General features: G+C 34.8%; 2 protein-coding genes across 6 annotated transcripts in view; one reads left to right on the top strand and one right to left on the bottom strand.

The window, feature by feature from the left end:
* The first annotated feature begins 844 nt into the window (after positions 1 to 844).
* TRAPPC6B (trafficking protein particle complex subunit 6B) lies at positions 845 to 26,140 on the top strand. Of its 3 annotated transcripts, none has more exons than XM_074290715.1 (6): positions 845 to 1,201; positions 3,996 to 4,063; positions 5,063 to 5,180; positions 11,163 to 11,246; positions 23,804 to 23,897; positions 25,167 to 26,140. In XM_074290715.1, the coding sequence occupies exons 1-6, from the start codon at positions 1,121 to 1,123 to the stop codon at positions 25,196 to 25,198; spliced, it is 477 nt and encodes a 158-aa protein (XP_074146816.1). In that variant the 5' UTR covers positions 845 to 1,120; the 3' UTR covers positions 25,199 to 26,140. The 3 variants fall into 3 exon arrangements, with proteins under 3 accessions (XP_074146816.1, XP_074146815.1, XP_074146817.1); XM_074290714.1 differs by having other exon boundaries at positions 874 to 1,201; positions 11,163 to 11,327; XM_074290716.1 differs by lacking the exon at positions 11,163 to 11,246 and having other exon boundaries at positions 874 to 1,201.
* GEMIN2 (gem nuclear organelle associated protein 2) overlaps positions 25,719 to 26,870 on the bottom strand; it is a 28,473-nt gene continuing 27,321 nt past the window's right edge. For 2 of the 3 annotated variants that reach the window (XM_074290712.1, XM_074290713.1), the window contains one exon: positions 26,294 to 26,592. In XM_074290712.1, the coding sequence (XP_074146813.1) occupies positions 26,553 to 26,592 (40 nt within the window). In that variant the 3' untranslated portion in view covers positions 26,294 to 26,552. Of the gene's footprint in view, positions 26,593 to 26,870 lie in introns of all 3 variants that reach the window. The other variant, XM_074290711.1, reaches the window with a different exon arrangement.

The following is a 26,870-nucleotide window of genomic DNA, read 5'->3' as shown; positions in this document are numbered from 1 at the left end:
GCCTACACAATCTGGCTCCAACTTATTTTTACAGTCTCATTGGAGATTTTTCCCACTTCCAAACTACTCTTCTTTCTGTTCCTCATGCATGATAATCAATCTCCCATCTCCATGACTTTTCACTCCATAACCCCGTGTCTGAAATGTATTTCCTCCTTATTGTGGCACAGTCTTCTGATTTTCCTATTAATATTCTCCCTCTCATACTACCTGGTATACAATTTTGTATACATTTATATATGGATATATAATCAGTGTTATAGGTGCAGGAAGATTGGATTGGATTGGATTGGCTTGAGTGAGGGGGGACAAACCAGCAGGATATAGTTGTCCAGGTATGAGGTGATGAGGTCCTTCAATTAGAGAAAAGGGGGTAGTCATGTAGGAAGGGATATTACTAAAGCAGAAAGAGCAAGACTCTTAAAAACTAATTGCACATTCAAGTTGAGGGTGAGGAATGAATCATGAAGAGTAGGTTTTCAGGTTGAGTAATTCGACAATACGAAAGACTGAAAGAGGGGATAGATGTAGGGGACAGCGAATTATGATTTCTGTTTTGCACATGCTGAGTTTAAGATTTCAATAGAACATCCAGTTAGAGATGTCCAATCAGATGGAAATGTGATACTAGAAGTCAGAAGAGAAGTCGTTGTTATTCTTTCATGTCCAACTTGTGACCCAGTATGGGTGAGTAGGGAGAAAAAATAATGCTTGATTGGAAAAAAAAGAAAACAAAACAACAAAACAAAGAAAAGTAACTTCGAAGAGAAGGAAAAAGGAGCCCTACCACCGACCATAGAGCCGACGGAATGTGGTGCTAGAGGCACCGGAAGTCATTTTCCTCTTTGGGGCGGGGTCCAGCCCTGCCGGCCCGCAGGGATTGGTGCCGGGTGGTATCGGTTGCTCCTCGAGTTACGGCCACGCTTGTGGCTGGGCTGGCAGGTCGGGTGCTAGAACGCGGTGAAGCCCCCGCTACTCGGCCACCCGTGGGATCGGACTCTGGCGTCTTGGGGCCGGGTGGCGGCCCCGGAGGCGGCTGCTTCTACTGCGGCGGCGGCCGTGCTCGAGTCCAGTCCTCCACCCTCCCGGGGTACCCGGAGCCAGAGAGAAGCGGCAGGAAATGGCAGACGAGGCGCTTTTTTTGCTTCTCCACAATGAGATGGTGACCGGCGTCTACAAGTCCGCAGATCAGGGAGAGGTGGTGAGTGACCGCTGCCCTGACTCAGTGCCCTTCCAAATGACACCGTTCTCCTCCATCGCCTCCTTTTACTTATCTCCTTTTTTGTTCTCGTTTCCCGTCCTGTCCGCAAAGTTCACACAAAAAAGCCTTTTCCCTCATCCTCCCAGTCCCATCCTCGACTCCTCTCCCACCGCCCCATAAACTACCAGTTCTTGAGTCCTAAAATCCCTACCTTAGTAACTACATTTCTTCCGAACTCTGACACTTGCTAGCAAGGTGGTGCGGCCCTTCATCACCAGCTGATTAGGCTCCTTGCTTCCATTCTCTCCCCGCTCCGATCCATCTTTCACTCAGCTGTCACATTCATCTTTCTGCAGCGCAGGTCTGACCTTGTCATCTATCCTGCCCTTATTCAATAAATTACAGAGGCTCCCAATTACCTCCAGTATCAAATATAAAGTGCTTGGCTTTTGAACCCCTCATAAATCTTGCCTCTTCTTATCTTTCCAGTCTTTTAGTATCTTAGTCACCCCAATATACCCAATATACTGTTTCTTCCTCGAGTTCCAAATCCAGTCTTGGTCCTCCCCCACATCTAGAACTCTCTCCTTTCTTATCTGCTTTCTGACTTTGTCTTCCTTCAAACCTCATCTAAGTCTACCATTTTATGAGAAGCTTTTCCTTATTTTGCTTTATTTTCTCTGTGACAGTCCCCAATTTTCTGGTGTGTGTGTGTGTGTGTGTGTGTGTGTGTGTGTATCTTTATTTATTTACTTATGTGAATATTTGTTTCCATGTTATTTGCCTTGTTAGACTGTGAACTCAGAGAGAGACTGTTTTTTGCTTTTCTTACCTCTACACTTAATAGTATTTAGTGTGCATGGCACATGGTAAGCATTTTTAAAAGTCCAGTTAACTCACTGACATTTTCCTCTTGTGGATTTTGTGTACTTTATCTCAGTGCCTCTGTCCATTCTTGATACCATCCATTCCTTATCTGCATGCCAACAGACTCTTCTTTAGAATTCTACTGTTATCCCTGGTTTATTGGGTTCTTACAAGTAGTACTTTGTTTCTAGTCAGTCAGCAGTCACTTATTAAACACTGGACTAAGTGCTGGACATAAAAAACCCCCCAAAAAATGACTCTCCTTAAGGAGCTCACATATTAATGGAGATATTATACACACACACACACACACACACACACACACATTATATATATATATATAAAATCTCTCTCTCTCTCTCTCTCTCTCTCTCTCTCTCTCTCTCTCTCTCTCCATATATATATATATATATATATATATATATATATATATATATATATATATATATATATATATATATGGCATGGCCCTGCCTGTCAGGTCTGCAGACTAAGATAAAACTGTTATTAAGCAGCTCCAAATCTCTTCTGTGCTTAAGAAATCTCTCAATCTTGACTGAGGCTGGAGCAGAAAAATTTTTCTTCTCCTAGATTTCAGAGAAAATATGGGAGAGTTTTGGGAGCAGTACAAAAAGACCATCTGGAGGTCTGGGAAGAGAGAATCAGGTCCCCAATTTCACCATTAAATCACATCCCAAATAAGGGAGCAGTATAGGAGGGAATAATAAACAAGCATTTAAATGACAGGTCACCAAGCTGGCAAGGCAGAGGAGAGGTCTCAAGGCAGCTCTTAAGTTCCCCTGTAATCCCCACTCTATGGGGAGAGGAGCAGGTGAGACCAGAGTGCCAGATCGAGAATGAAGGAGAAGCCCCTCCCATAGCAAAAAGAAAATCAGTGGTCCTACTGGCCACATCCAGGAATAGCCAGGGTTCCAATGTAGATGTCATGTTAGAGTGAGGGGGAGCTTGACCAAGTACCACACTCCTGCCAGAGAGCAGGGCATTGGGGAGGCAGCTTGTCCCCTGTAGACAGTCTCCACTCCAGAGTTCTTCCTGCTTGAACTCAGGACAAAGATGGGGAAGTTTAAAAGCTCAGACCTTTAGGGTTCCCAGAAATAGCAGCCAAGAGTAGGAACTTTTATCCAAATCTTGCTTTAATTCTGTGGCCTCCTCTGCTACTGATAGGGATCTATCATTAAAGACTCCAACAGCTGTTTTTAAGGGAGAAATTTGAGGGATTAAATCTGGCTTCTGCAGCTTCCTCCATATATCTGGGGCAGATTGGTTTAACATTAACATCTCCCCAGGACAAGTCAAGGATGGCATTGGCCTTGGACCCCTCAAAAGGCTGAGGAGGGTCCTCAGAGTAATGGCCAGGTTTTTCTGCAGTCTGACATTGAAAGAGGCACCTCTGCTCTGTTTGTCTCTCACTGAGAATCTACTATTTCTCCCTGGGGACAGAAGTTAGAATCATTATCCTGAAGAGGAGAAAAAAGACTGGGAGTCTTAGGATTTGGTTCAAGTGAGAGAGAGTTAAAGAGATATTACTCAACATAAGAACCTGTTCTGGAAGGGATTCAGAAGCTTCCTAATAAGGACTGCATAAAGATACAAAAGAGGACTCCCATGTCTCTGGAATAGCAGGAAGAAAGAAGGAAGTTAGTTTGATTTCCTTCCAGCAGGTTTAAGCAGCATTCTGCAATACTGTTTTAATTTAAGCTTTCCAGTTTTGAGATCTTTCAAGCCGAATTTGTCTCTGTTTTTTAAGAAACTTCCTGAGGAAGGATCCTTATAAACAGAGGTGTTTTGTCCTATTTTGTGCAAAGAAGAGAGGTTCCTTGACAAGGCATAATCCTACTTTGGACTTCTGTAGAGATTTGGAGTTCAAAATTGTCTTTTATTGGTGGTCCTTTTTTGTATTTTATAGGAAAATGGAAGATGCATTACTAAGTTGGAGAACATGGGTTTTAGAGTAGGGCAAGGATTGATAGAAAGGTAAGTTCAATTTGAATAATAATGATAATAGTAACAATAATGTAGTGCTAGTCATATGTCATATGTGCATTAATATGTCAGTAAATTTTAAGTTTCTTCTGATTCCTACATGTTTTCTTTGGCACAATGCTGATTGTTTTTATTTGTTACTGGTTAAGTTATAAACGAAAATGACTCATATAATAAAAGGGGAGTGGCTGCCAGTTCTTCTACCTAAATTTTGATTTCTTCCAAGTTTTGAGGTTTCACTATGAGCTGAAATTTCAAGTGATTTTTATACTTTTCTCATAGTTGGTACAGTAAAAATTGCTATCTAACACTATGCCTTTGTCTATATTTTCTCCTCTAAAAACTTTGTTAAATTTAAACATGTATATGTAAGTTCTTATTAAATATATATATGTAAGTCCTTAGTGAAATTTAGTGTTTTTTAATTTGTTTAAAATTTATTTAAAGTCCAGAGGATCAAAAATACTTAATGAAACATGTTTATACACATAACAGATTCTTACTTTTAAAATAAATTTTTATCAAGGCTTTGCTACACACTGATATTTTTCTATTCATAATTATATTTCATAATGTACTCTTTATCATTAAATATTTAATATTTATAGTATACTTCATATCCTAATCCTGTTGTCTTTCTAAACACTTATTTTAAATATACCTAAGAATAAATAATGGCTGAATGTCAAATTGTTTAAGCTATAAAATCAATACAGTATGACTTAAAAATACATTTGATTCCCTGTTTTCAAAATTTCAGTTATATTATTAAAATTTTGATTGTGACATAAGTTGGGATCATGATATAAATTCATTTTGCCTGATATCACTGTGACATTTAAAATATTATAAATAATTTTAACCAAATACATAATTATAATGATTTAACTAAATATTATATGCAGTTTTTCCTTTTGGAAATTAGATTCATGATTTGCTTGTTTTGCTTTCTTTGGAGGAAAATATTCTGAAGTTATTACTTCTTTTTAGGTTTACAAAGGACACTGCAAGGTTCAAGGATGAATTAGATATCATGAAGTTCATTTGCAAAGATTTTTGGACCACCATTTTCAAGAAACAAATTGATAATCTAAGGACAAATCATCAGGTATTATATATGTTAAAGTTTTCTTTTTATGTTACTTTACCTTGTTAAAATAAATTTATTTCTATAATTTAGTTTTATTATTAAAATGTTAAGGTGATGTTTTAAATAGTTTCTTTTAATCTTCAGATTGTATTATTCACTTTATATTAGGTTTGATGAGTCATGATTTTTGTTATAAGCACCAGATATAATGAATAAATAGCAAAGGAAAATATTTAGCTATGACAACTAGGAATTTTTAAAATTGATTTTATTGATTTATTCATGCTTCATGGATTTGGGGGATGGTTCACAAATGTAGAATGTTGCATATAATGTAATTTTTTTCCAATGTGTTTACTGGTTGTGTTCACTTTTTTCTCTTCCTTTTTTTTCTTTTTTTCTTTTTATGAAAAACATTATTAAAAATATCTTTCTTTGAGGGATCAAAGGGAAGAATATGGGAAGAAATTTGGGCAATGTAAAAAGAATATTAGTAAAAATCAATTAAAAATCCACCCAAGTTCATTGTCAGAATGGTATTAGGATGTTTTATTCCTTCCTCATTGTGTTAGTTGTGATAATATGCAGAATTTCAAATAAGAATCTTACAATTTGAGGTGTAAAAGAGACTTTGGTGAAAAATATGATAGAATTGAAAGAGTTGCTGCATTGGGTTTGGAACCCAACTGTGACCATGTGACCATGGATAAATCACTTAACCTCATTAAAACACAGTTTTCTCAACAATAAAATGAGCTCCAGTAAACCTTAAGAGTTTATATGAATTATTAGCATAGTTAGACATTTGTTAAATATATTATTTTTATAGGTGAGGAAACAATATTGCCATTTTCACAGTTCTTGTTTGGGGGTCTGGAAATAGAGTCATTAGAAAACATTTTGATACATTAAAAACAAAACAAAACTTTATTTTCAAAATATATGCAAAGAGAATTTTCAGCATTCCTTCCCCCTTAGGCAACAAACAATTTTCTGGTTAGCTTTCTGGAAGGCCTTTGGACCAGCCTTGACCTCAGCAGAATAATAACCATGAGAATAGTCAGGAATAGAGTCCAAAGTCTTTATTGTCTCCTTCAGTCTCCCAGTCTGAACAAGTTTCTCCCAAAGTGCAGGAAGCAGGAGAGTCAACACTAGGCTGATCAAAGATGGAATTTCTGTGGCTGACTTTGTCCTCAGTTTAAATACTCTATTACAAGAACATCATCATAAGTGTCAATCTTGTAGAATAGGTGTCAACTTGTAGAACTATATTAAGTACTAAGTACAAGTAAACTAGAGAATCATTATCTTAATTCCACTGAGTTAACACTTTGTTTCAAGTATACTTCTCCAGAGTTCTGGCTTTATACAATGCAATATATTTTAAATGTGTGTAATTCTTCTGTACTTATTTATATATTTATCATGCATGCTGCACAAGAAAAATCACCTCAAAAAGGAAAAAAAAAGAGACATTTTGATACAGGTTAAGTTTTATGTTTCCAATTTCATAAATGAAACCTTGTAGAGGATTGAGGAGGGGAAGAGAATTGACAGGGCATCACTTTGATTTGAAGGCTTTCTCCCTTATTATGTTTTAATATATAACATTTTTCATTTTAGGAATGTTTTATAAAAAGCTGTTTAGTAAAGTAAAGAATATTTAAAAACACTTTTAAGGAACAGATAGGTGGCATAGTGGATAGAGCACCAGCCCTGAAGTCAGAAAGACCTGAGTTCAAATTTGGTCTCAGACACTTAACGTGTCCTAGCTGTGTGATCCTGGGCAAGTCACTTAACCCCAATTTCCTCAGCAAAAAACCCATTTTAAAAACAATTATTTTCTGTTCACCAAGCTTTGTTACCATAGCTCTTATATGACAAAGCAAGTTTGTCTCCATTTAAAATAAGCTCATTTTTCCTTAAATTTAAAACCATTAGCAAGCATCATATGTAATGTTCCCCACATAAACTAGAACCATTCCCAATCAGATCAGAGGTGAAACAAAGTGGCAACTATCACAATTACAATTAATTAGTATTGTATTAGAAATGTTAGCTTTGGCAATAAGAGAAGAAAAAGAGATTAAAGTGTAGCGTTCCTGTTGTCTCTCAACTGTAATCCTTCTCTGGGAAGAGGTTTCTTTTCTGTAAAATCTTTTCCTCTGTGAGCAGGTTTCTTGGGAGGCTTCTGGAGCCTCCAGTCAGAGCGAAGGTAGAATTTTGAATCCTCTTCTTCCTGAATCCTGGCTCTGAATCTCCTCAAGCTTCCCTGAAGTTCTCCCAGGAAGTCTTATTCTTCTCCCAATCTAGACTGCTTTCTTGCCCGACTGCCCTCCTCTTTTATCCTCCCAGAGAATGGGCTTGTGGGAACTCCTTACTGACCAATGAACTTGCTCCTTTTTAAAAGTGTGTAAACTCCTTTTCAGAACTCCTTTTAAAGGTGTGAACTAAAAATGTGAACCTTGAGCTAGAGAATTGTTAAGTACCGACTTAGCACCTAGTAAGAACCAAGATCCTAACATTAAAGGAATTAGAGTAGGTAATGAGGAAACCAAATTATCACTTTTTGCAGATAATATAATGGTATACTTAGAGAATTAACTAAAAAATTACTAGAAATAACTCACAACTTTAGCAAAATTGCAAGACACAAAATAAATCCACATAAATGATCAGCATTTTTATATATTACCAACAAAGTTGAGCAGCAAGAAATACAAAGAGAAATTCCATTTAAAATAATTGTAGATAATATAAAATATTTGGGAATCTAAGCCAGGAACTATATGGACCCTTTTCACACTAATGAAGTCAGATCTATTCAATTGGAAATTGCTTTTATGGTTAGGCTGAGCGCTAATATAATAAAAATGACAGTACTACCTAAATTAATCTACTTATTAGTGACATACCAATTAAACTCCCAAGAAATTATTTTATGGAGCTAGAAAAAATAACAAAGTTAATCTGAAAGAACAAAAGATGAAGAATTTCAAGAGAATTAGAAAAAAAATAAAATTGCAAATGAAGGTGGCCTAGCTGTATTAGACTTAAAACTATGTTATAAAGCATCAAAACCATTTGCTACTGGCTAAGAAGAAATAGAGTACTCAATCAGTGGAATAGCTTAAGTTCATAGGACAAAATAGTCAATGATTATAGAAATCTAGTGTTTGCTATACCCAAAGACCCTAGTTTTTGGAATAAGAACTCACTATTTTTAAAAAAATTATTTTAGCTCTTTATTGACAAAACATATGCATGGGTAATTTTTCAACGTTGACCCTTGCAAAAACTTCTGTTTCAACTTTTCCCCTCTCTCCCTCCACCCCCTCCCCTACATGGCAGGCAGTCCTATACATGTTAAACATGTTAAAGTATATGTTAAATACAATATATGTATACATATTTATAGTTATCTTGTTGCACGATTTAGAAAGAAAGTAAAAATAATCTGGGAAGAAAAACAAAAATGTAAGCAAACAACAAACAGAAAATGCAAATGCTATGTTGTAGTTCACACTTATTTCCCAGTGTTCTTTCACTGGGTCTAGTTGGTTCACTGATTAATTGGAACTGATTTGGATCCTCACATTGCTGAAGATAGCCACTTCCATCAGAAGTGATCCTCATATAGTATTGTTGTTGAAGTGTATAATGATCTCCTGGTTCTGCTCATTTCACTCAGCATCAGTTCATGTAAGTCTCTCCAAGCCTCTCTGTATTCATCCTGCTGGTCATTTCTTACAGAACAATAATATACCATAACATTCATATACCATAATTAATTCAGCTATTCTCCAATTGATGGGCATCCATTCAATTTCAGTTTCTAGCCACTATGAAAAGGGCTGCCAACAAACATTTTGGCACATACAAGTCCCTTTCTGTTCTTTAATATTTCTTTGGGACATAAGCCCAGTAGTAACACTGCTGGATCAAAGGGTATGCACAGTTTGACAGTGACAGCTTTTTGAGTATAGTTCCAAATTGTTCTCCAGAATGGTTGGATCTGAAGAACTCACTATTTGACTATTAGAACTAAAAAAACTGCTGTAAAAATTGGAAATTAGTATGGCAGAAACTAGGCATTGACCCACACCTAACACCTTATACTATAAGGTCAAAATGGGTTCATGATGCAGGCATAAAGAGTGATATTATAAGCAAATTAGAAGAACAAAGTATAGGTTCCCTTTCAGATTTGTGAAGGAACGAATTTGTGACCAAAGGAGAACTGGAAATCATTATTGAATAAAAACAGATAATTTTGATTATATTAAAGTTTAAAAGCTTTTGTACAAACAAAACTAATGTAAACAAGATTAGAAGGGAAGCAATAAATTGGGAAAAAATTTTTACATTCAAGAGTTCTGGGTAAAGGCCTCATTTCTAAAATATATAAAGAATTGACTCAAATTTATAAAAATTCAAGCCATTCTCCAATTGATAAATGGGCAAATTATGAACAGACAATTTTCAGATGAAGAAATTGAAACCATTTCTAGTCAGATGAAAACGTGCTCTAAATTACTATTGATCAGAGATGCAAATTAAGGCAACTCTGAGGTTCCACTACATACCTCTCAGATTGACTAAAGTAACAGGAAAAGATATTGATGAATACTGGAAGGGATGTGGAAAAACTGGAACACTAATACATTGTTGGTGGAGTTGTGAACTGATTCATCTGTTCTAGAGAGTAATTTGGAACTATGCCCAAAGGGCTTCAAATTATGTATATCCTTTGATCCAGAAATGTTTCTACTGGGCTTGTATCCCAAAGAGATTTTAAAGGACGGAAAAGGGCCCTCATGTGCAAAAATATTTTGAAAATAAAAAGTTTTAATAAAAATTTTTCTAAAATAATAAAAAAATTCATGCTATATTTTATGAAATAAAAGAATTATTAAGCAGTAGGATTGGTTTCTTTCCTTTTTTGTATTCAGTAACATTAATTTTTTTAGTAATAGTTTATTTTAAAAATTTCAAAGATAATTTTTAACATTCACCCTTGCAAAACCTTGTGTACCAAATTTTTCTCCTTTCTCCCTACCTCCTTCCCTTAGCAAATAAGCTAATATATATTAAACATGTGCAGTTCTTCCAAATATACTTCCACTTTTATCATGATGCACAAGAAAAATCAGATCAAAAGGGGGAAAAATGAGATAAAAAAAAAGCAAGCAAACAACAAAAAAGTGAATATGTTGTGATTCAGTCTTCATAGTCCTCTCTTGGGATGCAAGATGACTCTTTCCATCAAGTCTGTTGGAATTGGCCTGAATCACCTCAGTGTGGAAAAGATCCAAGTCCTTCATAGTTGATTATCACATAATCTTGTTGATGCTACACATAGCAGTTCTTTTGATTCTGTTCACTTCATTTAGCACCAATTCCTATAAGTCTCTCCAGGCCTTTCTGAAATCAGGATTGGCTTATTATATATCTTAATTGAATAATTTATGTGACTACTTAACCTGGCATAGAGGATCAGGTAGCCTTGGAGACAGGAAGGATTGAGTTCAAATGCTGCCCAGAGGATTGAGGCAAATCACTCAATCTCTCTGTGTCCTACACAACATTTTGCAACTTATAAAGTAAGCCATATTGTCAGTCTGTATCATTGCAGCCACACTAGGAATTCCAAATATCATTGAAATTAAAGGTCCAAAACAAAAATGAAATTAAGTTTGTTTAATATTTAACACTGATACTGTGTAATCATAAGTAACTAATCTGATCTAATAAATTCACTATTCTTGATCAGGCAACTGATATACTCTGGCCTGCTTTCTTGGAAGAAATTTTTTTAAATTAATAAGTGTACTTTGTCTATATTTTCTTAAACTTTTAAACAGTATGATAATCATATATTACATGGCTGAAAATTCTGAAAAAATTAAAAAATAATGACCAGAAGTTTCTTTTTGTTGTTGTTGTTTTTTTTTTTTTTTGTTGTTTTGTTTTTTGTTTTTGTTTTTGTTTTGGGGACAGGGCATCTATGTGCTTCAAGACAATAAATTTCGACTCCTGACTCAGATGTCTGCAGGAAAACAGTATTTAGATCATGCACCTAAGGTACTTCATAGAAGATTAGAGATCTGTATTGAAGAAAAAAAAGTACAAATTAATGCCCATGTTCAATGCTGTTTGTGTAAGGTTTGTGAATTTAAAATAGGATAAAGATGGCTTAGTCGCTAAGACTTGGGAAAAATATATTTATTTATTTTTATTAAATTTATAATTATAACATTTTTTAACAGTACATATGTATAGGTAATTTTTTACAACATTATCCCTTGTATTCCCTTCTATTCCGAATTTTCCCCTCCTTCCCTCCACCCGCTCCTTCCCTCCACCCCCTCCCCTAGATGGCAGGCATTCCCATACATATTTAATATGTTATAGTATATCCTAGATACAATATATGTGGGCAGAACCGAATTGTTGTTGTTGTTGTTGCAAAGGAAGAATTGTATTCAGAAGGTAAAAATAACTGGGAAGGAAAACAAAAAATACAAACAGTTTACACTCATTTTCCAGTGTTCCTTCTCTGGGTGTAGCTGATTCTGTCCATCATTGATCAATTGGGACTGGATTAGATCTTCTCTATGTTGAAGATATCCACTTCCATCAGAATACATCCTCATATAGTATTGTTGTTGAAGTGTATCTCCTAGTTCTGCTCTATAAAGGTCTAGAACTGAGCAATGCACTTGGATAATGAAGCATGTGAGACTAATTGCCAATTGGACAGTTCCCTATTAACTTGTTTGAAGGTTGACCCTCCCCAGCTGTTCTGTGCTGACTTGATTGGTGGGACAAAGGAGGGAAGTGACGTGTGTGGGAGGAATAGGAGGAGGAAGAGGAATTGAGATGTAGAAGCTGAGTCAGTCTCTCCAGGCATTTGAAGGGAGGAAGGTGTGTGTGAGGTTGCTAGGCCTAAGGCCCTGACCTTGACCGTAAAAGATCAAGAATAAAGACGTTTAGTGATCCTGACTCCAGCTGCCATTTGTAACATGCCTTCCTGGCAGTTACACTGCTCATTTCACTCAGCATCAGTTGATGTAAGTCTCTCTAAGCCTCTCTGCATTCATCCTGCTGGTCATTTCTTACAGAACAATAATATTCCATAACATTCATATACCATAATTTACCCAACCATTCTCCAATTGATGGGCGTCCATTCATTTTCCAGTTTCTAGCCACTACAAAAAGGGCTACCACAAACATTTTGGCACATACAGGTCCCATTCCCTTCTTTAGTATTTCCTTGGGATATAAGCCCAGTAATAGCATTGCTGGATCAAAGGGTATGCACATTTTGATAACTTTTTGGGCATAATTCCAGATTGCTCTCCAGAATGGTTAGATTCTTTCACAACTCCACCAACAATGTATCAATGTCCCAGTTTTCCCACAGACCCTCCAACATTCATCATTATTTGTTCCTGTCATATTAGCCAATCTGATAGGTGTGTAGTGGTATCTCAGAGTTGTCTTAATTTGCATTTCTCTGATCAATAGTGATTTGGAACACTCTTTTATATGAAGTGGAAATAGTTTCAATTTCATCATCTGAAAATTGTCTGTTCATATCCTTTGACCATATATCAATTGGAGAATGGCTTGATTTCTTATAGAGTCAGTTCTCTGTATATTTTGGAGATGAGGCCTTTATCAGAACCTTTAACTGTAAAAATGTTTTCCCAATTTGTTACTTCCCTTCTAATCTTGTTTACATTAGTTTTGTTTGTATAAAAGCTTTTTAATTTGATGTAATCAAAATTTTCTATTTTGTGATTAATAATGATCTCTAGTTCTCCTTTGGTCACCAATTCCTTCCTTCTCTACAAGTCTGAGAGGTAAACTATCTTTTGTTGCTCTAATTTATTTATTCTTTATGCCTAAATCATGGACCCATTTTGATCTTATCTTAGTATGTGGTGTTAAGTGTGGGTCCATGCCTAGTTTCTGCCATACTAATTTCCAGTTTTCCCAGCCATTTTTGTCAAATAATGAATTCTTATCCCAAAAGGTGGGATCTTTGGGTTTGTCAAACACTAGATTGCTATTTTTATTCACTATCTTGTCCTGTGAACCTAACTTATTCCACTGATCAACTAGTCTATTTCTTAGCCAGTACCAAATGGTTTTGGTGACTGCTGCTTTATAATATAGTTCTAGATCAGGTACAGCTAGGCCACCTTCATTTGATTTTTTTTTTAATTAATTCCCTTGAAATTCTCGATCTTTTGTTCTTCCATATGAATTTTGTTGTTATTTTTTCTAGGTCATTAAAATAGTTTCTTGGGAGTGTGATTGGTATAGCACTAAATAAATAGATTAGTTTAGGGAGTATTGTCATTTTGATTATATTCACTCGCCCTATCCAAGAGCACTTAATGTCTTTCCAATCATTTAAATCTGACTTTATTTTTGTGGCAAGTGTTTTGTAATTTTGCTCATATAATTCCTGACTTTCCTTTGGTAGATGTATTCCCAAATATTTTATACTATCAACAGTTATTTTGAATGGAATTTCTCTTTGTATCTCTTGCTGTTGGATTGTGTTGGTAACATATAAAAATGCTGAGGATTTAGGTGGATTTATTTTGTATCCTGCAATTTTGCTAACGTTCTGAATTATTTCTAATAGCTTTTTAGCAGAGTCTTTGGGGTTCTCTAAGTATACCATCATGTCATCTGCAAAGAGTGATAATTTGATTTCCTCATTACCTACTCTAATTCCTTGAATCTCTTTCTCGGCTCTTATTGCCGAGGCTAGTGTTTCTAGTACAATATTGAATAGTAATGGTGATAGTGGGCAACAACCTTGTTTCACTCCTGATCTTACTGGGAAAGGTTCCAGTTTATCGCCATTACATATGATGTTTACTGACGGTTTTAAATATATGCTCCTTATTATTTTAAGGAATAGTCCATTTATTCCTATACTCTCAAGTGTTTGTAGTATAGGAATGGATGTTGGATTTTATCAAATGCTTTTTCTGCATCTATTGAGATGATCATATGGTTTTTGTTAATTTGGTTATTGATATGGTCGATTATGCTAATAGTTTTCCTAATATTGAACCAGCCTTGCATTCCTGGTATAAATCCCACTTGGTCATAGTGTATTATCCTGGGGATGATTTTCTGTAGTCTTTTTGCTAATATTTTATTTAAGATTTTAGCATCAATATTCATTAGGGAGATTGGTCTATAATTTTCTTTCTCTACTTTCAACCTACCTGGTTTAGGTATCAGTACCATGTCTGTGTCATAAAAGGAATTTGGTAGGACTCCTTCAATCCCTATCTTTTCAAATAGTTTATATAGCATTGGAGTTAATTGTTCTTTAAATGTTTGGTAGAATTCACATGTAAATCCATCTGGTCCTGGGGATTTTTTCTTAGGGAGTTGGTTAATAGCTTGCTCTATTTCTTTTTTCTGAAATGGGACTATTTAGACTACTTTCTTCTTCCTCTGTTAATCTGGGCAAGCTATATTTTTGAAGGTATTCTTCTATTTCATTTAAGTTATCGAATTGATTGGCATAAAGTTGGGCAAAGTAACTCCTAATTATTGTTCTAATTTCCTCTTCATTAGTGTTGAGTTCTCCCTTTTCATTTTAAAAACTAACAATTTGCTTTTCCTCTTTCTTTTTTTTAATCAGATTTACTAAGTTTTTATCTATTTTGTTGTTGTTTTTCATAGAACCAACTCTTAGTTTTATTAATTCAATAGTTTTTTTACTTTCAATTTTATTAATCTGTCCTTTTATTTTTACCATTTTAAGTTTCGTGTTTGTCTGAGGGTTTTTAATTTGTTCCTTTTCTAGCATTTTTAGTTGTAAGCCCAATTCGTTGACCTTCTCTTTCTCTATTTTATGCAAGTAGGCCTCTAGAGATATAAAATTTCCCCTTATTACTGCTTTGGCTGTATCCTACACTTTGGCATGATGTCTCATTATTGTCATTTTCTTGGGTGAAGTTATTAATTATGTCTATGATTTGATGTTTCATCCAATCATTCTTTAGTATGAGATTATTTAGTTTCCAATTATTTTTTGGTCTATTTTTCCCCTGGCTTTTTATTGAATGTAATTTTCATTGCATCGTGGTCTGAAAAAGATGCATTTACTATTTCTGCCTTACTGCATTTGATATTGAGGTTTTTATGTCCTAATACATGGTCAGTTTTTGTATAGGTTCCATGAACTGCTGAGAAGAAACTGTAGTGTACTCCTTTCTCTCTCCATTTAGCTTTCTCCAAAGATCATATCAAACTTTTCTAGTATTCTGTTTACCTCTTTGACTTCTTTCTTATTTATTTTGTGCTTTGATTTATCTAATTCTGAGAGTGCAAGGTTGAGATCTCCCATTATTATAGTTTTGCTGTCTATTTCTTTTTGCAGCTCTCTTAATTTCTCTTTTAAGAATTTAGATGCTGCACCACTTGGTGCATATATGTTTCATATTGATATTGCTTCATTATTTGTGCTACCCTTTAGCAAGATATAGTGCCCTTCCTGATCTCTTTAAATTAGATCAATTTTTGCTTTTGCTTGATCTGAGATGAGGATGGCTACCCCTGCTTTTTTGGCTTCACTGAAGCATAGTAGATTCTGCTCCACCCTTTTACTTTTAGTTTGAATGTATCACCCTGTTTCAGGTGTGTTTCCTGTAAACAACATATATTTTAAGGATTCTGGCTTTTAATCCAGTCTGCTAACTGCTTCCTCTTTATGGGGGAGTTTATCCCATTCACATTTGTGGTTAAAATGACTAATTCTATATTGCTTGCCATCCTGTTAGCCCCTGCTTATGCTTTCTCCTTTCCTTCCTCCTTACCCCCCTCCTCAGTATTAAACTTGTGAGCACCACTTGCTTTTCATAGCCCTCCCTTTTTAGTATCCCTCTCACACCTTAAAGTTCCTCCCCGTATTTTACCCCTTTTCCTCACAATTTCTGTATTCCCTTCCCCTTAGCTTACTCTTTCCCTTTTCACTTTTCTTCTCCCACTTTTCAATGAAATGGAAGGAGTTTCACCATAAATCGAATATGTCTATTGATACACACTATGTTCATCCCCCTCCTTTCTTTCTCTCACATATAATAGGTTACCTTTGCGTCTTTGTAAGATGTAGTACCACCACTTTACCCTTTTTCATGATATAATTGCCTTTCCACCTCTAATTTCTAGAAGAAATTATACATGTGTTCTTTATATTTCTTTATGGCAGAAATATAGTTCTCAAGATTTTTTTACCTTTTTAGAAATCTCTTGAGTTCTGTATTTTGAAATCAAACTTTGTAGATCCAGTTTTTTCATCAAGAATAGATGGAATTCATTTATTTCATTAAATGTCCATCTTCTTCCCTGGAAAATGATGCTCATTTTTGCTGGGTAAGTTATTCTTGGCTGCATACCAAGTTCCTTAGCCTTTTGGAATATCATATTCCAGGCTCTTCGTTCCTTTAATGTGGATGCTGCTAGATCCTGGGGTATCCTTATTGTGGCTCCTCCATATCTGAATTGCTTTTTTCTAGCAGCTTCCAATATTTTTTCCTTCGTCTGATGGTTCTTGAACTTGGCCACTATATTTCTTGGCATTTTGATTTTTAGGGTCCCTTTCAGTAGGTGATTGATGAATTTTTTCAATGTCATTTCATCCTCTGTTTCTAAAATGTCTGGGCAGTTCTCTTTGATAATTTCCTGAAAATAGTGTCCAATTTTTTTTTTCTCTGATATTTTTCAGGGAGTCCAATTATTCTCCAATTGTCTTTCCTGGATCTGTTTTTCAGATCTGTTGTCTTTCCAATAAGGTACTTGACATTCTTTTCTATTGTTTCATTTTTTTGCTTTTGCTTGACTGATTCTTGGTTCTCCTCAAGTCATTCAATTCTACTTGTTCGATTCTGATTTTCAATGATGTATTTTCTTTACTCACTTTTTTTATATCTTTTTGTAATTGTCCAATTGAGTTTTTAAGTGAATTTTTTTCTTCTATGGAATTTTTTTCCATTTCATCAATTTTATTTTTTAGAGAGTTATTTTCTTTGTCCAACTCATTAATCCTGTTTTCCTTGCAGTTGTTTACCTTTTCCAACTCACTAATCCTGTTTTCCTTGAAATTGTTTACCTTTTCCAATTCACTTATTTTTTTTCTCAATGATTTGATTTCTTTATCCACTCTGTCTTTAAATGCATGGGATGATTTCTCCAGACTCTCTTGCCAAGCTTCCCTTTCCTTTTCCAGTTTCTCTTCTAGCTCTCTTGTGAGAACTTTTTTGATTTCCTCTATGAGCGTCTTATATATTGAGGAGCAGATTCATGTCGCCCTTTGGGGATTCCTCTGGAGACAGTATGTTTTTAATCTCCTCAGGGTTTTAAGTCTGCTCTCTATCAATGGTTAGTGCCCTTTTAAATTTTTTGTTCATTTTGTCAGAGCAGAATCAAAGCAAACAAACTGACAAGAAAAAGAATTGGTCTGCTTTTGGGGGGTGGGGATGGGGCTGGACGGTGTTCCCGGGCTTTCTCTACAGACTATGGGAGACAGCAGCAAGAAACTAACAGGACAGCGATGGCTGCGCTGGGTTTGCACTCTGAGGCTCTAAGAACTCGCTGAGTTACTCCAGGTGGGGGTGACGGTGCCAGGTCCTGAGAGATGCTAGCTTTCCGAGGTTTTATTCTTTACCTCCTGTGTTTACATCTTCTCTGCTGATCCTGGCTTGCTGCTGATATGGAATATCCACATTGGCATAAAGGTTGTTCCACAGAAATGGCAGAATTCGCACCCCTCCCGCCTCTGGTCTGAGCAGTGTGAGCTGCCTTGGTCTTGCTACTTGCCCTCAGCCTGTGCCCAGTCTGTTCGGCCCTCCCCCAAGCAAAACCAGACCTTTTCTGGCGAATTTCAAGGATGTCTTCTGTGGGTAATTATTTGTGGGTTTTTTTTTCCAGTCAAGCATTAATTCTGAAGCTTGTCATGAAGTAAATTCTGAGAGAAAACGTGGAGCTCAAGCAGCTGTGTGCGTCCTCTCCATCATCTTTGCTGGAAGTAAAAAAATAATATTTAAAGGGAGTATTATTCACTGAAAAATAATTTGTTTTAGAAAAGGATTAATCACTGGGTTCTTGGGAGCTCAGGCATAATTTTTTTTTAATATGGCTTTTTATTTACCAGATATATGCATGGGTAATTTTACAGCATTGACAATTGCCAAACCTTTTATTCTAATTTTTCCCCTCCTTCCCTCCCCCTCAGATGGTAGGTTGACCAATACATGTTAAATATGGTAAAGTATAAATTAAATACAATATATGTACAAAAAGAATCAGACTTTGAAATAGTGTACAGTTAGCCTGTGTAGGAAATAAAAAATGCAGGTGGACAAAAATAGAGGTATTGGGAATTCTATGTAGGGGTTCATAGTCATCTCCCAGAGTTCTTTTGCTGGGTGTAGCTGGTTCAATTCATTACTGCTCTATTGGAACTGATTTGGTTCATCTCATTGTTGAAGAGAGCCATGTCCATCAGAATTGATCATCATATAGTATTGTTGTTGAAGTATAAAATGATCTCCTGGTCCTGTTCATTTCACTCAGCATCAGTTCACATAAGTCTCTTCAGGCCTTTCTGAAATCATCCTATTGGTCATTTCTTACAGAACAATAATATTCCATAATATTCATGTACCACAGTTTATTCAGCCATTCTCCAATTGATGGGCATCCACTTAGTTTTCAATTTCTGGTCAGGCATAAACTAGCAAAACTTTTCATGATCTTGCATAAAATAATTTCTGAAGTCCTTTTGGAATTTAAACCTCAGGCAAGTACAAAATTAAGCAAAATGGGCAAATTCTTATCTCTACATAAGAATTATCTGAAACATGTTCTTTGAAAATTTGATTAAAATTTTTTCTTTTAAAGGAAATGATTAAAAAACTTGGGACATAGAATTAGAGCTGTCTGTAGCGCTCTTATTTTACATATTCCAAGGAAAGAAGCCAGAGAGGTCAAATTACTTGTTTATTCATTATAAGAGAAAAAATGTTAGGTCACAGAACTAAGATTCAGACCCATTCCAAATTAAATTTTCTTTCCATTGAGCCAAGCTCTAAATAATCATAACATTGATGTAATATTGGATTCTCAAAGACAGTGCTAGTAGAGCATGAGCTCTAGCAGGTCTTCAAGCCCTAAAGTCCTTGAGTACAGATCTGGAGTGAATGTTTGCTATCTGAGATCCACATTAGCCAAGTTGAGACCCATAAACTTGCAGGCTGACCTCTGGTAATAAATTTTTCCAGCCATAACAAGTCTTGTTTTGTTTAGAACCTTATACATATGTATAGAAACAGTGCTCCTTAGTAGATATTATCCTGTTTGCAAATTGTGTGACTGAATTCTGTTTTTTTTCTCCATTATTGTTCAGTTTTCCCTTGGTTTATCCCATCTGTCTCCTTGGTGCTAGTTGCCTTTAGATTTCTACTTTCCTTCTCCTGAGGAAGATATATAGGACAATATATATGTCCATATATTATATATATAATAGTCGAGGTGATCTTCCAGTGTACCTAGAGTAAACCTATTATTAGGTTTTCAGCTCATAAGATATAAATGAGCCTTTTTACTCTTGGGAGTGCTCTTCACAGTGGGACTTTCTTGTCCTTAGATCGAAATCCCTTTGATTTGACTACTTTCAGTCCCTCTCTTCTGTTACCTCCTCCCATTCTCTTGTAGCTTCTCTTCTTTTTCTCAGAGCAAATCACAAAGTCCTATGTCTTGCCTCTTCCCTATCTCCGTTTATTGTGACTTAGTTTATGGTATATACCACGAGTTCTCAAACTATGGCCCGCAGGCCAGATGGGGCCTGTTGAGGACGTTTATGCGGCCTGCCCGGGTTATGGCAAATGGGCTGAGAGGTAAAGACAGAGTGTGAGTTTTTGTCTTTACTATAGTCTGGCCCTCCAACAGTCAGAGGGACAGTGAACTGGCCTCCCTATTTAAAAAGTTTGAGGACCACTGGTATATACTGTTTAATCAGAGCTTACAAAATATTGTTTCTAGTGGGTGGGGAATTGTCTATTATTATTAGAATTTCCGTTCCTTTATATTTGAGGTCTTCTGTTGCCCTATAATTTTTTTTTTTTTTTTGCCATTAGAACTGTTAAATTTGTCAAGTGTATGTCTTGTTAAATTTAACAATTATGTGTGCTTTGGAGGGTTAAACAAAAGGTGATTTTTTTTTTTCCTCCTGGAATTGAGCTTAATTTTAGCTTTGTTCTATATCATTTTGTTACACAGTCAATCCTTAGTGTTTTCAGGTTTAACTTTTGTGACTTCAGACATTCATGTAATTGTATTAGTAACCTTATTTTCACTTTTAAGTTGGCAGCTGCACACACTTGTGGTTATATGCAGTATAAAAACCATGAGAGGCACAATATGCTAAGTTTGTGGAATAAGCTGGTATCCTGTTTCACTGGTCTTAGGTCACCTTACCATTTTTAAAGAACTCCTCGTGTATACTTTAAATATTTTCATTGTTTACCTTTAAAACCCAAATTCTATGTTTTACTTATGCCCCAGAAGTATAGTGCAACTCATAGAGTCCACTAAACAAGAATATTATATAAATATATCTCATCACATAGAACTTTTATAAAAGTAAATTAGGATGCAGAAAAATTATAAATACATTTGTTTTTTAAAAAAGCTTTTAATTTTTTCCCCCATTCTATTAAAGCTTTTTATTTATAAAACATATGCATGGGTAATTTTTCAATATTAACCCTTGCAAAGCCTTCTGTTCCAAATTATCCCCTTCTTCCCCCCACCTCTCCCCTACATGGCAGGTAGTCCAATACATGTTAAATATGTGAAAATATATGTTAAGTTCAATACATACATATATATATATGTACATATATATATATATATATATACACACACACACATTTATGCAGTTATCTTGCTGCACAAGAAAAATCAGATCAAGAAGGGAGAAAAAAAAACTGGGAAAGAAAACAAAATGCAAGCAAACAACAACAGGAGGAGTGAGAATGCTGTGTTGTAGTCCACACTCAGCTCCCATGGTCCTCTCTTTGGGTGTAGGTGGTTCTCTTCATCACAGTTGGAACTGATTTGGATCCTTTCATTGTTGAAGAGAGCCATGTCCATCAGAATTGATCACCATAGAGTATGTTGTTGAAGTATATAATGATCTCCTGGTTCTGCTCATTTCACTTAGCATCAATTCATCTAAGTCTCTTCAGGCCTCTCTGAAATCATCCTTTTTATTGTTTCTTACAAAACAATAATCTTCCATAACTCATTCCATAATTCATTCATCCATTCTCCAATTGATGGGGATCCATTCAGTTTCCAGTTTCTTGCCACTACAGAAAGGGCTGCCACAAACATTTTTGCACATATGGGTCCCTTTCCCTCCTGTAAGATCTCGTTGAGATAAATAGCTTTTTATTTTCAAAACACATGCCAAGATAGTTTTCAATATTCACTCTTGTAAAATCCTATGTTCCACATTTCTCTCACTCCCCCTTCCCCTAGGCTGCAAGCAATCCAATGTATGTTAAACATGTGCAATTCTTCTGTACCTATTTCCACATTTATCATGCTGCACAAGAAAAATCAGATCAAAAAGGAAAAAAAAAAATGAAAAAGAAAATGAAAAAAAGCAAGCAAATAACAAAAAAGGTATACATACTATATTGTGATCCACATTCAGTCCTCACAGTCTTCTGGATAGAGATGACTCTCTCCATCATAAGTCCATTGGAATTGGCCTGAATCATCTCATTGTTGAAAAAGTCCAAATCCATCAGAGTTGATTATCACATAATCTTGTTGCCACTGAATCTACTTACTTCACTTGGCATCAATTCTTTATGTTTGTTTTTTTTTAAGGCAGAAAATCTAAATACAACTTATGCAAATCACACTGCAAAAAAATTGTAATTAGTACTGGCATTACAAGATTCTGTAGTTTACAATAGATATTTAATATTAGACAGTGCTAAGTGCTGGGAATACAAATCCAAGCAAAAGGAATGAGCCCTTGCCCTCAAGGAGCTTAAATTCTAATGAGAGAAAATAAGTAAAAGAGAACTGGAAAAGGGGGCAGGGTAGGTAAATATTTTAGGGGCATGACAGAAAATTAAGTGTGGAGAGCATGCTATGTCAAAAATAATAAATTCAGCAATCTCTGAAAAATTAATTTTTAGTGGTCAGAGGGGACCTAACATTCTATTTTCCATAGATTCTGTGTCAACATTAGTATTTTTTATTTTCACTTTGTTTTATAGTGCTACCTCCACTAAAATTGAAGATTGACAACATTATTTCCAGTGTTATTGTGTTGATGTTTTTTATTTTCATGTGCCATGGATCCATAGGTTCTCTCTGAATATTGTATTGAAATCAATGGCTTTTGGTTGCATAGTGTTCATATTATTTAACATTCTTACCTTTTGCTTCTCTTCTCACAGATGTATTTCAGATTGGTTATTCTAATTTTGTTCCTATCTAATATTTTCTCATAAAGATTTTATTTGTCCTTTCAACCATTCTGGAAAATCCTTCCTTAGTCCCATGCTGCCTTGGGATTCTCTAGAGCTTTCTGGTTTGACTCTGCAGTGATTTGCCTTCATCTTGTAATATTTAAGAGTTTTGTACTCTCTTTGAGGATTTAATGTTCATCCTTTGTCATTTTAGAATTCACTGCTGATTTATCTGCTTGTGCTCTAGGTTTTTAATTGATTTTTTTCCTTCTTACATGTTCGGCTTTTCAGCCTTTGGTTCACCCCTCACCTACTTGACTTTTCTCTTTTGTTGAGGTATGGGTTATACCCAGGGCTGAACTGCAAATCTGCCTCAGTTGTTACCCATTTTAGGAGATTTATGTTTCACTAGTCTTGATCCTGTCATAAGTAGCATCTAAGATTACATGATTATTGGCTCTTGGGTTTTGATCCTCTTTTCTGTCAGGCCCAGGATAGCCCCTCTGAGTGGCTACTTATCTTTGTTCCTCCTGAAAGTCAATGTATACACTTTTTTCAAGATTAGAAGTAGGGACTGGACAGTTTCTGAAGCCTTGAAAGCTCTCTAATCAAAAGGTTACCCTAGGCATTAGAGGTTAGCCTAATTTTTCCCCTAAAACCATTTCTCTTTCTCACAAAGCTGGGCAAATTATTGTCTTCCCTTGTAGGGTATGCCAATAGTATCTGCAGTAAAAAAAGACTATTAATGTGGTTCCACAGCACAAACCTTGGTGGAGTATAGAAGATAGTATAGGATGTGTGCTGAAAGATTTAAGATCTAAAGTCATAAAGCTACTTTGGTTCTTTCTGGTTGTCTTGATTCAGGTATAAGTTTTTACATCTGTACATAATTCCCTTCTCCTGCCCCCCTTTTTTGATTGTTTTAGTGGGGACTAGAGGAATATGTCTAGTTCATAATTTTGTTGATCACATGAAAATTTACAAATCGATAGTTTCTCAACTTCTCTATAAAAAAAAAATCAAAACAGCATTATGTAAATTTACTGTGGCTTAAATTTATAAGAGGTATCATCATTCATAACACCCCCTCTTTTTTCCCCCCAGTATTTAGCATTTACATGTGGCTTAATCAGAGGTGGCTTATCAAATTTGGGGATAAAAAGTATTGTGACAGCTGAAGTGTCAGCAATGCCAGCATGTAAGTAAAGTTTCTCTTTCTTAGTTTTATAGTAAGACTGTATTTTTGTTTTTTTCTTTTAAGCATCTGAGTCTTTATTTTTCAAAAACATGCATGGACAATTAATTCTTCAGCATTAGCTTTCACAAAATCTTATGTTCCAATTTCCCCCCTTTTCCCCCACACGCTTCCCTAGATGGCAAGTAGTCCAATATATGTTAAACATGGTAGAAATATACATTAAATCCAACACATGCCTATATATTTGTACAATTAACGTGCTGCACAAGAAAAATCAAATCAAACTAAAAAAAACAAAAGTGAAACAAAATAAAATGCAAGCAGACAACAAAAAGAGAATGTGATGTTATGAACCACATTCCGTTCCCACTGTCCTCTTTCTGGATATAGATGGCTCTCTTCATCATTGAACAACTGGAACTGATTTAAATCATTTCATTGTTGAAGAGAGCCAAAAGACTGTATTTTTCCAAAAAAGATTGTTATAATTTTTAGCCAGCACAGAATTTATACTATATTAAGTAAAAGTCAAAAAAGAAATGAGGACTTAAAAGAATTTAATTTTAATTGTCCTTAAATTGGAGTCTCAAATCCATTTTTATAAGTTGTGTTTATATAAGAATGTATCTTTCTCTAGTTTCTGGAGAAATTTAAACTACTAAAAAAGTTTGATTATGCTTAAAATTGTAATAGCAATTAGCAACCATATACAGCTTTATAATTTAAAATATCTAGCAATGATAGGTTTGGAAGGGAACAAAATAACCAATGCTTGAAAAAAAATCCTTTTTGCAGCTTATCTTTTTTTATTTGAAGATCTCTAGTGATGGGAAATTCCACTGTTTTCTAAAGCAGCTCATCCCAATTTTGGATAGATCTAGTACTTAGGCTGTCTTTCTTTATGGCAAGGTACATTTTGCCTTTTTTGCAAGTTGTACTCATTTTTCCTAAATTCTGCCTTCTGGGAAAATAAGCAGAACAAAGCTTCTTCCTCTAAGCTTCTGTTAGCTTCTGTAGGCTAAATGTTGCTAGTTCCTTCAACATTCTCATTTGATTCTCCCAGTCACCTTGTAAGGTGTAAGTAATGAAAACATTACTCCTTTTTCATTTAAGATGATGCTTTCTGAGCAAAATTTTTAAAAAGCATTCTCATCTTTTAATAAACTATTTGTCAGGGCTGCTTTAAAAAAAATGATAGAAAAATTAGTGTCCAAGCTTGTTTTTTTCATTTCAATATGTATTGTTCAATAATTTTTTTTTTTTTTGTAGGTAAATTTCAAGTCATGATACAGAAGATATAGCATGTATGAAAATGTTTCTACAATGTAAAGAGATTAAATTATTCATGTGTAAAGATTTTTGAGAAGTAGTAACTTTTGACTTACCTGGCATTATTATAAGTTTCTATAGCACATTGATTCATGTAAGCTATTAGATGTTCATTTATTAGATGATGTAATGTGCACTCACAAATAAGATTACCATGGTATAAAATATATTATCATCTGATGGAACAGAAAAATATCAAAGAAAATTTTACTGAGACATTATGCTGTAGTTATATGTTACAGTATACAATATCCAACTTTATTATGTTAAAATTTTTATTAAGTACAAAAACCAAGTAAGATTTCTTTATGCTCTACTGCTTCATGGCAATATTTATTTAGTATTAAAAAAGGGAGTAAAATTAAAGTCTTTTTGAATTAGTGGAGAGCAAAAAGTTATCATTTGCACCCATTTTTCAGGTCCAGGAAAGGATGAGATTAAAATTAGATTAAAAAAAAGTTAGTATATGTTAAAATGAGCAATCTTAAATTAATATTTGTATGAAAAAACTTTTATTTTAAATCCCCTCATAGCACTACAAAAACATCCTGGAAGATAATTTCTGGGTTCAGCAAGAGTGGAATTCTAGAAAGGAGGTAAATCTTGGCAAGAAATCAGATGAAGGAAATCCATAGGTTGGATACTAGATTCGATAAATGAATAAAAGACTATAGTTCTAAAAACACGGGATCAATCAGGATCACTCTTCACATGCAAAGAGATTACTTGTTGAAGTCAATTTCACTACATTCAGGTAATGAGTATTTGGGAATGTCCATTCTTCAACTGTAGTAGATAACAGGAATATTCATTTCATACAATTTAAAACATGTTGCACATGTTAAAATTTTTTATATTACGTATTGTTCATTAGTTTACCAATAGTATGCAATAAATATTATCTCATTTCCTAACGTTGATGCATTTTATTTTGGTCAATGTGTTTTTCATACTCTAATTTTACTTTCAGCAAACAGAATTTTAAAAGTTATTTCCATCAAGTATCTTCAGCATTTATTGTTTAGGAACTTAAAAAATGTATTACTTAAAAAAGATTATACAAGGCATTTCACTTATTGAATGACTTTTAATATTTCTGAAAGGTTTGCAATTTAAGACATTTTTGAACAAAACTAATTGCTAACAGTGTGACATGCCACTCAGCCAAATGAATCTTAAACACAACATTGATCTTGCGAAGAACATCAATTTCAGTAACATATCAAATTTAAGATTCTTACAAAACACTGAAATTTTGATGAAATCTGCCTTGTTGCTTGTTTCTTTTACATCATAAATATTCTATAATTGAAGATTGTTTTTATATCAAGAAGGTTCATCAGCCAGGTCACGCTGATCAAAATACCTATTAAAAAGACAAATATTAGTATTCGTGGAGAACTTTGGCTCAAAACTTAATGATACTTTAGCATCACACAAAGAACAATGGCATAAAAGTCACTAGGGACCTTGCTTAAAGAACTACAATTATTTTGCACTCTAAAAATAAGTACACATTTTTAGACTTTTCGAGCTGACATCCAATTAAAATGTATTATTTTTAAAACTCACAAAATTTTGCTAAGAAAGTACAAAGTAGGTAAATTATTTTATGGTTTTCCTATTTAGTAAATGTACTCAACA

The sequence above is a fragment of the Sminthopsis crassicaudata genome, chromosome 2 (genome assembly GCF_048593235.1).
Source record: "Sminthopsis crassicaudata isolate SCR6 chromosome 2, ASM4859323v1, whole genome shotgun sequence".
Lineage (NCBI taxonomy): Eukaryota > Metazoa > Chordata > Mammalia > Dasyuromorphia > Dasyuridae > Sminthopsis > Sminthopsis crassicaudata.
The sequence above is the reverse complement of the archived record's forward strand: the minus strand, read 5'-3'. Positions and strand labels throughout refer to the sequence as shown.

What these genes read in the sequence shown, in the direction of transcription:
- TRAPPC6B (XM_074290714.1), top strand. Translation starts at nt 1,121, where the DNA reads ATGGCAGACGAGGCGCTTTTTTTGCTTCTCCACAATGAGATGGTGACC. An exon ending in CCGCAGATCAGGGAGAGGTG is followed by an intron (nt 1,202 to 3,995) that starts GTGAGTGACCGC and finishes TGTATTTTATAG; the next exon opens with GAAAATGGAAGATGCATTAC. An exon ending in ATCTAAGGACAAATCATCAG is followed by an intron (nt 5,181 to 11,162) that starts GTATTATATATG and finishes TTTTGGGGACAG; the next exon opens with GGCATCTATGTGCTTCAAGA.